General features: G+C 37.0%; 1 protein-coding gene across 3 annotated transcripts in view; it reads left to right on the top strand.

The window, feature by feature from the left end:
- Nucleotides 1–13,332, top strand: part of MED14 (mediator complex subunit 14) — a 53,809-nt gene that overhangs the window by 18,013 nt on the left and 22,464 nt on the right. For all 3 annotated transcript variants that reach the window (XM_089511854.1, XM_089511855.1, XM_089511853.1), the window contains exons 9-19: nucleotides 1–151; nucleotides 1,098–1,209; nucleotides 2,573–2,698; nucleotides 4,183–4,261; nucleotides 5,724–5,883; nucleotides 7,582–7,776; nucleotides 9,616–9,750; nucleotides 10,196–10,272; nucleotides 12,138–12,298; nucleotides 12,390–12,536; nucleotides 12,886–12,977. In XM_089511854.1, the coding sequence (XP_089367980.1) occupies nucleotides 1–151; nucleotides 1,098–1,209; nucleotides 2,573–2,698; nucleotides 4,183–4,261; nucleotides 5,724–5,883; nucleotides 7,582–7,776; nucleotides 9,616–9,750; nucleotides 10,196–10,272; nucleotides 12,138–12,298; nucleotides 12,390–12,536; nucleotides 12,886–12,977 (1,435 nt within the window). The remainder of the gene's footprint in view (nucleotides 152–1,097; nucleotides 1,210–2,572; nucleotides 2,699–4,182; nucleotides 4,262–5,723; nucleotides 5,884–7,581; nucleotides 7,777–9,615; nucleotides 9,751–10,195; nucleotides 10,273–12,137; nucleotides 12,299–12,389; nucleotides 12,537–12,885; nucleotides 12,978–13,332) is intronic.

Here is a 13,332-nt window from a genome sequence, read left to right as displayed (position 1 = left end):
CCAACAGGTGGTTGGGAGAAAAACAGGGACTGCATCTCTTCATAAGGTCACCATTAAAATAGATGAGAATGATGTTTCAAAACCTTTGCAAATCTCTCATGAACCTCCCCTTCCAGCTTGTGATTCCAAACTAACTGAAAGAGCTATGAAGGTAAATTTCAGCAGCTGGACCAGGCATATACTTTTAATTAACTATATTGTTTTAAGCAGTATAAGTGACTTCTGTTTCAGGCATCTACTAATTCAGAATTCTGTTGAATATTTTAAATTAATTTATTTGAGCTAGTATCGTTGGGAGCTCCATCAGATATTTTATATGTTTAGTAATTATTTCACCAGTACCACAAGAATTAGTTCAGCAGTGTATTATTGCAAAAATCAGAATTTCTTATTTCTTAACTACTGTTTACTCCCAAATAATTTTCTAATCTTCCATGAACTTTTTTTTTAAAGGTGGTAGGGCAGCCAAATTCAGTTTTAATCTCTTGATTTAAAACCCAGCAGATGGTAACTTTTTACAAGAAGTAATCAGATGGTACCTTTTATTACTGCTGTTTTATTGTATGATGCAGTCTAACAGTAAATTCAGAAGGTGCAAGTTCTCCTTTTATGGTCCCCTTATTCCCTTCACTGTGACCAGAGTCCCCAAAAGGCAGCAGGAAGAGTAATTGATACCAAGCAGTCAGCTCAGTCCAGCAAGCCTCAGTTCAGACAAAGACAGGGCACCAGGGAGGATGTTAGTAATGGGAAGTAAGGCTAACTATTCCTAGAGTTGTTGGTGAGTAAGAAACTCTGGAAGTGTTACATCAGAAACAACAGGAAGCTAAGGGCTTGAGTGTGCTGTGAATATTCCCCCAACTTGATCTGAGTGATGTTGTTCCACTAATTGTACTGTATAGAAAACAGCTGGCTGAATGTAAGAAAACCTAAGTAGGCTTAGGTTTAGGAAGCTACTTGGTGCTAGTATATTCACTGAGGTGAACCAAAGCCATTATTAAATGTCGCTCGAAGTGTTGTGGCAATTTATGACTTAAATTTTTATTTAACACTGCTTTTTAAAAAATTGTGCTCTAACTCTTTTTTTAAATTATTTTTAGATAGACCATTTGTCAGTAGAGAAGCTTCTGATAGACAGTGTACATGCAAGAGCACACCAGAAGCTCCAGGAACTAAAAGCCATTCTAAAGAGCTACAATGCCAATGACAATTGTATGTGGTGGTATTTCAATAGCATTTATTATTTGGTGGGGGGATGTGATTCTGCATGTTTCATGTGCCACCCCTTTAAACCTTACTTCCAAATCATGGGACATAAATACTGAAGAGGTAGGTGTGTGTGTGTGTCTGTCTGTCTGTCTGTCTGTGTGTCTGTCTCTCTGTAATGAAATTATCTTGCCTGTTTGCCTCTACCCAGCCTAATCAGAGTACATTAATGCACTTTAGATTAAGTGCTTTCTTTTGTTCCATTATCACCATATGTATTTCATAGAAAAATAATAAAAGATTTCAAAAAACATGGGGTAGTGGCTGTGTAAGAGACAGCATGGTGTAGTGGTTTGGGTGTTGGACTAGGTCTCTGGAGAACAGGTTTCAAATCCTCTCTCAGCCATGGGAATTCACTGGGTGATCTTGGGCAAGTCATCCTCTCCCAGTCTCCGAGGAAGGCCAGGGCAAAACCCTTCTGAACAAATTTTGCCAAGAAAACTGCATTGTACATTTACATTGGGGTTGTCTTAAGTCAGAAATTATATGAACACACAATAAAGGGATGAATGGCAAAAGCGGCTGCATTTATTTTGAAGAAAATTGAATTATTTGTCCCTAATACAACTAATAAACAGTTTAGCTGTTTTGTGTAGCAGATGTTTCTCTCTGTCCGCTCCTGCTCAGACCTATATCCCTCTGCTTTGATAGAAGCCCTCAAAATAAACCAGCCTGGTTATCTTTGCCACCGCTGCCGCCGCCGTCCTGCCTCCTCCTCTTCCTCCTCCTTCTTACTTGTTTAGAAAAACTAGCTTTGTTTTGATAACTAATGGATACTGAGTAATATCCCCAATACTTGTTTATCAACTAGTGTATATTCAGATTGGTGAATAAGTTTTACATCAAAACAAAGTTGCTTATGAAAAGGGTGAAGGTAGTAACAGTGGCTGCTTGATTCTTTACAGTTAAGTGGTCATATGTTATTGGTACATAATAAAAGCTTAATATTGGATGCATCTAAACTGTAAAAATAATGCACTTTGACATAACTTTAAGTGCTGTAGCTCCAGCCTATGTAATTCTGAGACTTGTAGTTTTACAATGTCTTTAGCCTTCACTGGCAAAGAGTGCTGGTGCTGCACAAAACTATAACTCCCAGGATTCTGCAGGATGGAGTCATGGCAATTAAAATGGTGTCAAACTGCATTATTTCTATATACAGATTTACCCACTGATTGGATGAAAAAGCTTTCATTCAGAAGCAATTCCATTGTAATTGGCACAATGCAGGCCTCAAATGTTAGTTTTGTTACTGGGAAGTTTCTGAATGCTTAATCAAGTAAAACTTGTTATCTTCTTGATTCTTTAGCTTTTATAGAAATGGCTCTCCCAACACTTGTTATCCCTATTTTGGAGCCATGTGGTCGATCTGAATGCCTACACATTTTTGTAGACCTTCATTCTGGAATGTTTCAACTTATGCTTTATGGACTTGGTAAGCAAATAAGATTGACCTTTACCTTCACTTCATTGTTTCCTTCTGGTACATGACAATATTCAGTAGGGTTTGAAAGGCACCAGATCTTGTCTGATCCTGGAAGCTAAGCAGGGGCAGCCCTGGGTAGTACTTTTATGGGAGACCACCAATGAATAACAGTTGCTCTAGGGCATATTTCAAAAGAAGGAGCTAGCAAAATCACCTCTGAGTAGTCCTTGCCTAAGAAAACTTTATGAAATTAATGAGGTCGCTATAGCTTATCAGGCAACTTGAAGACACGGTCTTACGCACAGACACACACAACACAATACAATATGATTTGACAAACTCCTTACCAAAGGAAGTAATGATAGCTAACAATTTAATGGAAGCCAGAAATAGTGTGCTGAATCTGTAAAATGTATTTTATAAATAGTCTAAGTCTTTTATAAGTACAGTGCGCCCTTGGCTTATGTGGGGGATCCGTTCCGGACCCCCCCGCGTAAGCCAAATATTGCTTATGCTCGAGCCCCATTCAAGTGAATGGGGTTTGTGCATGCGGCGGCGCATGCACGCCACGGGCATGCACCCCATTCATTCGAATGGGACGTGCCAACCCTTGCGCCCCTCTACGCGGCTTTGCGCACACTGTATACCCCTTTGCATTATGTTTCAGTAAGCCAGGAAGTTCCTATTAACCTTGGTTTCCTGATTTTGGATGAAATGGTAACAAACCTATCATAGGCCTTGGTATCTTAATTGATGATATCTTAATTTCTGAATTAGGAAGGCTGAAGTAGCCATATTCTGCACGGCATTTCAGATTGCTTTGCTGTTATAAATGATTTGGAAAGAGCTGCTATTGGACAAATAATATGGGTCTGGATAGTCTATGCATTAGTCTAAAAGAACAGACTAAATTCTGAATTGCAAACAGCTTGTATTTTTAAGCTTCATTTTTGAAAAAAAAAATCTCATAGCACCTGCACCCATGTAATACATCTGTTTGATTGGCTTGAGATTTAGGTTCCTTTAAATCAGAGGGACTTTAATGATGACTACATGAGTCTTAACAGATTCCAGTAAATGTATTCTACACATGTCTAACTGGACACAGCCCACTGGCTTAGTAGTTAGAACCTTGCGCCTTAGATCACAAAATTCAAGATTCTGACTACTAAGTCAGTGGATTGTATTCAATTAGACGTGTTTAGAATACATTTACAAAAATCTGTAACACTCATTTAGTCACTACTAAAGTCCAGCTGGAAATGTTTTTGCGATGGAGCTGTATTTTATACATTATAACAGAGCCCATGTTAGTTTTAGTGCTGAATATATCAGGACTTGCTGGCTGTTCATAAAGCCTGTGTGGTTTCCTTTTAAATAACTGAACATTCCTCGCTGTATAAGTGTTTCAATCTGTTTGTTTAAAGGTCCAGATTTTATTTATCTAAACAAATGGAAATGTCAAAGTAGTAATAAATAATCTTTCCTTATAGACCAGCAGACATTAGATGACATGGAAAAGTCTGTCAATGATGACATGAAGCGTATCATTACCTGGATTCAGCAACTCAAGTGAGTAAACTGTGCTGTTGTGAACTTCTGATGCTTCCTACGTATTCTACTTTGTGCTGCACCTTCTGCTTGTCCTCAGCATTATGCAGTTCGAGAAATTGTGTGTTTCTTAGCTCCCCTTTTATCAGATACAACATAAGATATTGCTGCTTATTAGAAAATACTTGCTTTACCACATGCAAATAAGATTTTTCTACAGAAAAGTTTTACAATATCGATACCAGTTTTCCCTTTCTCTTTATTATCCTCTGCTGTTAATAACGAAAGGCATCATGTCTTCTTTGCCATTCTTTTGAAAAATTGCCCAGGTAACTATTCAGCATAATTAAACTCTAGTTATATTCCTTTGATTCAAGGGCTGTACTGTAACTATAAAAGAGATATTGGTAGACAGTGAAAAGGGGAAATTGGAAGCCTAGGTATAGTAGCTGAAGTTGTATTTTCCTTCACCACCACTGTTGAGAATGGGTTCAATCCCCAGTGAATTTTTCTTTGGATGGGTCCCCAGCTGTTCACCAGCAGCATATCTGTGTGACTAGTAGGGGCTGCCAGTGAGTAATGGTGAACCAACTGGATGGCTTGGTAAATGCCTCTAGGAGATGGGTGCTTTAGGCCAAGAGGAAAAAAGTTGCCCAGGTGCTCATGAAGGGGAAGGATCCAAGGCAGGGGCATTTTTCTTCCCTCCTAATTTCCTGTGGTCTGGAAGGAGACTTCAGAGACCTGCTGCCCAGGGAGGTCTTTTAGTGGGGATGCCCACTGGCTTCTTCACAACAAGGAAGATAGGAGGCAGGCGGATATGGCAGGGATAAAAAACATATGAAACATAGGTGGACCCCAGACCCCAGTAATTTGTACCAGCTCCCCACTCCCTCACCTCAGCCCTGCTTTGCCCTTGCCCTGCCCCAATCATCATTCGAGCCTAGTAGCTTGGAGGCATGCCTGGGTTGAGGGGATAGCTAAAAGCACTTTGGAAGCTCTGTCTCAACCTTATGGTAACATTTAGATAAGAATAAAACATAAAGCATTAGACAAGGATTTTCATAAAGCATTTGACAAGGTTTGTCACCAAAAGTTATTGAGCAGACCTAGCATTCATGGGATAAATGACAAGTCCTCTGAGAAGTATGCCAGGGATAAAAGGACAGATCCTCTGGTTTTGAACAGGAATGGAAGAATAAACATCTAAAAACCAGAATTAGTATAGTAGCTCTAAAAGACAATTAATTTTCTGCATGATTGTTAAGTTGCAGTATTGTTTTGCATGGTTGCAAGTAGATCAAAAGGATGATATAATAATAATAATAATAATAATAATAATAATAATAATAATAATTATTATTATTATTATTATTATATAAATCTAGGAAACCTAGAAGGCAGTATTAACTGTATTATATTCTTGTACATGAATAGTGGTGGTCTTGTATGTCCTGGATTTTTTTTCTTTTTCTTTTTAATTAAGGTTTTGGCTTGGACAGCAGTGTTGCAAACAATCAATAAAACATTTGCCTACAGTCAGCAGTGAAACACTACAGCTAGCTAATTACGCTACTCACCCTGTGGGAAATCTCTCCAATTACAAGCTCTTCATCAAGCTCACCCGACTTCCACAGTACTACATTGTAAGTGAAAGAGGAATCTTCACATGAGCTTTGTCCTTGGATTGATGAAAATAAACTGGAACAATTTTTGGCAGCTGGATTGAGAGAGACTATCTCTGACTGTTGCTTGGATCTTCCACTCAGTCACTTTGAGCTGCCAGCATGTAACTAACCGTTCAATTTGAGCTTCTCTCTGTACCCAGATTTTCTCAGTTTGCCAAAGTTTTTTTTTAATTACTATTTGTTTCCTAGCAGTTAATCTAGCATGGATGAGAGGAAAGTTTTATATTGTTGACGTGAGGACTCTGTACTTTAGAACTTTGCATATGCTAAATATATAATTGAATACAGTGTATTTTACCTATCACTGAATACAGCAATGTTTTCAATTTTGTATTACTGAATACAGCAAGCTTTGTGAATTGAAAAATAAAATTTGTGGAAACTTTCACACAAAAACAGATAGGGAGACATGTAGAATAGCTCTTTTTCCTACAGTTTAACAATGGTTGAGTAGAAGCTTTTTCTTTTTCTTCAATTAAAATTGGATAGAATTATAAGTACCAGTTTACTGTACATCTAGATCTGCCCTCAGGACAATGCAGCTAGCCAGAGCAGTAGGGAACCAGGCATTTGTCAAAGAGATAGCAAGTGGATTGCAGTCTACAAAAGCTCCTGCTAAAATAAACAGTCTTAAAAGTTCAACTAGGTTCCTTTCCTCACTTCATTTTATTAAGAAGTGAAGCAATAGCAATATTCAAAGAGTTATTTAAGGTCACATCAGGGCTTGTGCTCATCAAATAGGATTTTGAAGTTATTTATTTATGAGCAGCATACCTTCCAGCCATAGCACTTCTTTCCATTTCACAAGCACTTTGCTGTGCAGCATTTGGAGAATGGGGAGCAAAGTGGAGACTGTTGTTTGAGGAAGGCAAAACATAAATTGAGCTTGGCATACAGAACAAATGGAATGTAATTTTGCAACGCATTCATTTAAAATGAGCAAGAAAATTTGGATGGGCCAGGGGCTGCCATCCATACTTCCTAATCCCAGCTGTAGAGTAGGTGGACCCTGCCTCTGATATCACTGGGTTTCCAACTGAAGTGTTGGCTAGAATTGCTCTGCCCAACATGCTGTGCTGCACCTTTCCTATATGGGGAAGGAGAGAAGCAGATTCAATTTCTGTTTTGAGCTACCAATTGAAAGCCCAGTTAATTTAGCTCTTCCTTACACGAGGAAGGCAAAAAAAGAAGGAACGAAGGAAGGAAGGAAGGAAGTGAGCATGCCTCAAGGCCATCAATCAGTTGTGCTCCCATCCATCTTCCTTCTAAGGAACTTGGTCTTTGGACTGGACCTTGCCCCATGGACTGTGTGGGTTAGCCTGGGGAGCTGGATTTGAGCCAGAGGCTGAAAAGTTTCCACTATGATTTAAAATAAATGTCTATGTTATGTTTCAATGAATGAGTTTTTTTGGGTTCTGGAACATAATTGTTGAGGTACATCAACTAAAATTTATTGTCTGACCTTTGCATGAAAACTATATCCAAATTATGTTAACTAAAACATTTAAACATCTTTGATTCTTGCAGTCATTATACTTTCAGAGTGGTCTTACGGATTTGTTTAACACTAGGGTACAATTTGAGTGGGGGAGAGGGTATGCTTCTCTTGAGTGCTATGCAAGTACTGTATCTTACTGTAACATTTTAACAATCTAGGTAGTGGAGATGTTTGATGTTCCCAACAACCCCACACAGCTGGAATACAAATACTACTTTCTTTCTGTGAGCTATCCTGAAGGAGATGATGCTCCTGCTACTGCAGTTCTGCTACAACAATTTAAACCAAATATTGAGGAGCTGGTTTTGGACACAAAAAGTGGGAAATATGCAAAAGGTGGAACAAAGCGAAAGGTAAAGATTTTATATCAGACACTAAACTTGTATTAATTTGTAATTGTATATTTGTTAGTTGGAAGTGAGCTGATAAATCTTGGAATTTGTCTTGAGCGCTGACTAAAAAATGAGTAGTGTCTAATGGCAAAGAGTCACCCTGCTTAACAGTCCTTTTGTTACTATAGGACAAAAAAAAAAAAGAACAAAAATTGAGTTTGAATAGTATTCTCATGTCCTGCTGTTGCAGTTATTTCCAGTATTTAAAACTTTTATTCATCTCAATTGTTTTTTCAGAGTAGTAAATGGAACATAAATTTTAGTACATCTTTAGTCTATCTATAAAATCTTGTCTCATGCTAATATATTTCGTAAGTGACTCAAAATCCATTGTTTTGAGATACAGCTTGGTAATGTTTCATGTATTAATATAATAAGTATTTCAGTAATGGCCACATAATTTGGACAGTCTTTGGGTAGTGAGGCAGTATTTGGCTATATGCAGTTCTTCTCAAATACGAATTTGGAGAAACAGTTCATCTGATGGTAATGCTACCTAGGAATTTGATGGTGTGCATACTTTCCCCCCATTGTATAAGCATTGAATCATAAATGCAGGTGCCCTGTCATCTCTTGATTTAGGAATATGTGCATTTAATGCTTAATTTTTAGGAGTGTGTCACCTGATTAAATAAATCTTAACCACATAGGTTTTAATCAATTATGTATGCACAGGTTTGTACTTGAATACAACATTAATTTTGAAGAAACTAAGGACAAGTTACTCTCTTATCAGCCAGTGTGGTGTAGTGCTTTGAGTGTTGGACTACAACTCTGGAGACCAGGGTCCAAATTCCTGCTCAGTCATAGAAACCAACTGAGTGAATTTGGGCAAGTTATATGCTCTCACGCTCAAAGGCAGAAGCAAACCCCCCCTGAACAAATCTTGCCAAGAATATCCCATTATAGGTTTGTGTTAGGCCTACCATAAGTGGGAAACAACTTGAAAGTACACAACAAATCAACAAAGTATAAGTTGTTTTGGGAAGAATCTTTTGCAGGCACCATCTTAGAAGAGGCATCCTCTCTTGTGATAGAAAGAGTGGGAGCTATCCCTTTTAAAATGGGACTTGCCATCTGTAATATTTCAGTTTTCAATATTACTAGTTTTCGTAATAAAAATATCTTGCAAGATTAAACTATGGTACTAGATGAGTCTGTTAAAAGTTTGTAATAAATTAATCCACTTAAATGTTACATCCTGACTAAATTAACTAGGTGTATTCCCATACCCTGAGAAGACAAGCAGCATAGATCTTACATGTTTTCTCAGAAATCCATGTGTCTCATAAGTCAGGACAATACACTGTATAAGGACATGGAAAACATGTCTCTGTTGTGGTGCTCTGGTTGTGGAAAGCCCCTCCCTCAGAGGTCTGATTGGCACCAACATTGGATTCATTTCAGTGCTGAGTTGAAACATAGCTTTTTTAAAAAAAAAAAAGTTGTGGCCTAATTATTTTATCCACTTTATACATGTACATGCTTTTAATTGACTCGTTATATAGTTTAATATGTTTTCAGACTGTAAATTATCTTCTACTTTTTTAAATTTTAAAAATTGATTTTATTGCATCTCTATGATATAGGGCTAGATATAAATATTTAGCATAAGGAGATTTGCTCCACGTAGGTCTCTGTATAGGATGGCAACCTATATACTAGTTTATATGAAGTAGGTAATTGTCATGCTGTAACCCTTAAGCTTATAATTTACTGCAGAGAAATGTGTTCCAACCTTGAGATTGTACTTTGCTAAAAAGACATTGTTCTGCTTATTTTTTAAAAAAATTTTTTTAGTTGTCTGGTGATCCATGTCCCGCAGAACCCAAGAAACCAAAACGTTCTGGAGAAATGTGTGCCTTCAATAAAGTTCTAGCTCATATTGTAGCCATGTGTGATACAAATATGCCATTTATAGGACTTCGTATGGAGGTAAGTAGAAAAACGGTTTCTTTTAAGGACAGGAAATTGGATTGATTAAGTAGAGACTTCACAAGAAGAAGTTGTTCTGAGCTCTATCAGCATGTCATCACTTCAGATATAATCTCATTCATCACTGTATAATATGGCTAATGTTGCAGGTATCATAGATATAAATGTTTACCGTCCTAAAGGCACAGTCATGTGTTGACTTACCTGTGTTCACTGAATTCAATGAAACCACTTAGTGGACATGTTTGGAATTGCTCTGGAAATGACTTGAAGGCACATCATAACCACAAAAACAAGACTGAACATAGTAGTTAATTAATGTGCAGTTCTTTTTACCTGAAAAGTTTTATCATCAGAAACAGTATTTATTGTCATTTTCCCTCCCTTAAAGTAGTGATTTGCCATTGTAAAGATAAAGGTATGATGTCCTATTTGTCTATTTCAGTTATCTGCTATGGAGATTCCACACCAAGGAGTCCAGGTTGAAGGAGATGGCTTCAGTCATGCTATTCGTTTATTAAAGTAAAGTGATTATGCCACACTTTAATCCATGTATACAATATTCTCTGCGTGATACAAGCGAGGAAAGTGTGTAATGTACAATGCATTGTAGAATTCAAGGTTTTATTTGAAGGTTGTTGGGGAATATGCATTTTTATTTTTCATTTATTCATATTTTTAAAAGATTCAATAGTGGTGATACACTTAAAATAAAAAACCATTTAAAAAAACAAAAACATTGCTTGTACTCATGAAGGAAATTAGAAAATACATGAAAGCCTAAAGGTCTGTTAATGTGTGTACTGAAAACACACAGGTCGTAAGCAGTAGAAACTGCCCAAACAGCTATTAAAGAGTCTTTATCTGACAACATCCTTTGCATACTGCATTAGCTGAGGTACAACCCTCCATGAGAATGTTACCTGAAGTTTTTCTCTAGGCTTCCCAGAGTCTAATTTGCTTTAGTGTTCTGCCCATTGAGAATTCTGGGACATCTTTGCTCTGTACACTGCCAAATAACATTATTAACATTAAGTAAATGTTTTATCCCTCTCAGAATGTTATATTGAACGAAATCACATAGCCATGCTCATACTCTTTTGTAAGGTTACAATTGCATTAGTCATACAGAAAAGAAAAGGCCCTTGAATCCAATTTTTCTTCAAAAACTGTGTGGTTCCTGTGTTGTTGAAAAGAATGACTGGTGTTGCTAAAGGCTTAGAAACTAGACTGGAAAGATTCCCAGTACAGACTGAAACCTTTCCATAACCTCTAAGCCTTTTTCATTATCTATGTCTTTGAACTGGAACAAATGATCTAAATTATAAGTAAAGGCCAAAATGCCAAGTTGGTATGATGTTGGACATGTAATTATGCATTTTTAAAAAACAAATTCACACATTCTAAATTTAACTTTAAAAATTGGAATGTGTGAATTTTTAAAACTTAGAATTCACACTTTCTAAATTTAACTAAAGAGCCAGTGTAGCATAGTGATTTGAGCATTAGCGATTCTGGAGACCAGGGTTCAATTTCCAGCTTGGCCATGAAACCTACTGGATGACTCATGGCAAGTCACATGCTTTCAGCCTCAAACTGCCAAACTGCCCCTGAACAATTTTGCCAAGAAAATCCCATGATAGGTTCACTTTAGGGTTTACCTGTGTTCAAGTTGGAAACAACTAGAAAGCACACAAAAACAACAAATTTAATTAAACTTGGATTGAAATAGGTTCTGTAAAATCTGTTTTTGAAATTGGCTTAAAAATTGATTCTGAAAGAGAGTTTGATAACTGAATTAATTTCTCCCTGCACAGACCTTTCATTTGGTTACTGGTCTTATCCGTATTTTATCTAAAAATTTCCTTGAAGATATCTTGGCCAAATTCTGCTTTTTGTTAGCTGTTGTGGTTTATTGAGAATTTCCTCTTTTTGTGTGGGTAAAGTTGGGTAAAGTATTTTGCATGGGTAAAGTTGAAAGAGTTGCACAAAGAGAGTGGCCAGGATTCAACTTTGTTGTTTCACTAGCACAAATTTATTTTGTCATAAACATCTGGTTTTGAACTGTTTGTAAGGAGAGAAGCCAACATACAACATTTCCAGTTGGTCCAGAGCTAGTGTGCCTAGGAATTATAAGATGCACTACTGCTTGTGCAAGTGGAAAAACCAATGGAGTGTTACTAGTGCACTGTTTTCCTCTGTTAATATTATATCAGATTTAGGCCAGTTTCTCTGTACAATTTTTTTTTTAGTTTCAACTTCTCTGCAATGACACTTTTTATTATCCATGTTAAAAGTTATTCTGAATATATTAAGAATAGTATTCTGATTTGTTTAGCTATGAGGCTGACATAAGTTCACTACCATTCCTCCTTCCTTTTGAACAGAATTCCTCCATGCAAGGGTACAAGTGAAGAAACCCAGAAGGCTCTGGATCGTTCTCTTCTTGATTGCACTTTCCGATTACAAGGTAGAAATAACCGCACGTGGGTGGCTGAATTGGTATTCGCAAATTGTCCACTTAGTAGCACTTCTTCCAGGGAACAAGGTTAGTTTCATAGTTATCCTTTGTTTTTCTCTACTTTCTGCTCTACTTTTTGTGTGTCAGAATAACGTGACTACTGTCTTGAATTTTGTAGGCCCAACCCGTCATGTTTACCTGACATATGAAAGCCAGTTGTCTGAACCAGTTGGTGGCCGAAAAGTAGTTGAGATGTTCCTCAATGATTGGAATAGTATTGCTCGATTATATGAATGTGTGTTAGAATTTGCCCGATCCCTACCAGGTATATGAAGACATTCTCCTTTGTTCTTTTCTTGATGTAAAAGGTCTACCATCTGGCTGTCTGACAATATTTGATGTGATGTGATTTGTTTGATATTTGATGTTTTTAATCTGTTTTTTCCTTTCTATATGGTAATTTTATCTATTCCTCTTTTAATTGTTATTATCTTAGAATGTACGCCTTGGGCAGGCTTTTATTTACTCCTAATTTTACCGACTTTGTACAGCGCTGTGTATAATTACAGCGCTATAGAAATAAAGTTTAATAATAATAATAATAATACCAAAATAATTTATGCTTTTTGGCATTTCCCTCCCTTACCTCTATCCCTTACTTTTATCCCTTGCAGAAATACCCAGCCATCTGAATGTTTTCTCAGAAGTCCGGATCTACAATTATCGGAAATTAATTCTTTGCTATGGAACTACCAAGGGAAGTTCTGTAAGCAATCATTTTTACTTTTCTTTGGAAGTCATACTGATAGCGCTCTATGATTTTGGTCTTATGCGTCCACCTCTTTTTACTGCAGCCTCAAATAGCTACTAAGTTTATACAATACTAACTTGTGTGCTAGTTCACTCTTATGATGTTTTGTATGGTACAATTAATTACTGAAGTGATTATTCCCAACTTTCTTTTGCTTTTCTACTTTAACTTTTAATTGTCCTATGAAGTTATTCCAAACTATGTAGGATGATATCTAATGCTGTGTTTGCATGTGAGAAATCTTCCTATCCTCCCAGTGATGCCCTTTTAAAAACCTCTTTTGAATGTCAGGAAAGCTTGAGGAAAGATC

This window comes from Sceloporus occidentalis, unplaced genomic scaffold (assembly GCF_023333645.1).
Source record: "Sceloporus occidentalis isolate IW3139 unplaced genomic scaffold, rSceOcc1.0.p SCAF_2, whole genome shotgun sequence".
Lineage (NCBI taxonomy): Eukaryota > Metazoa > Chordata > Lepidosauria > Squamata > Phrynosomatidae > Sceloporus > Sceloporus occidentalis.
This window is presented reverse-complemented; position numbering and strand designations above follow the sequence as displayed.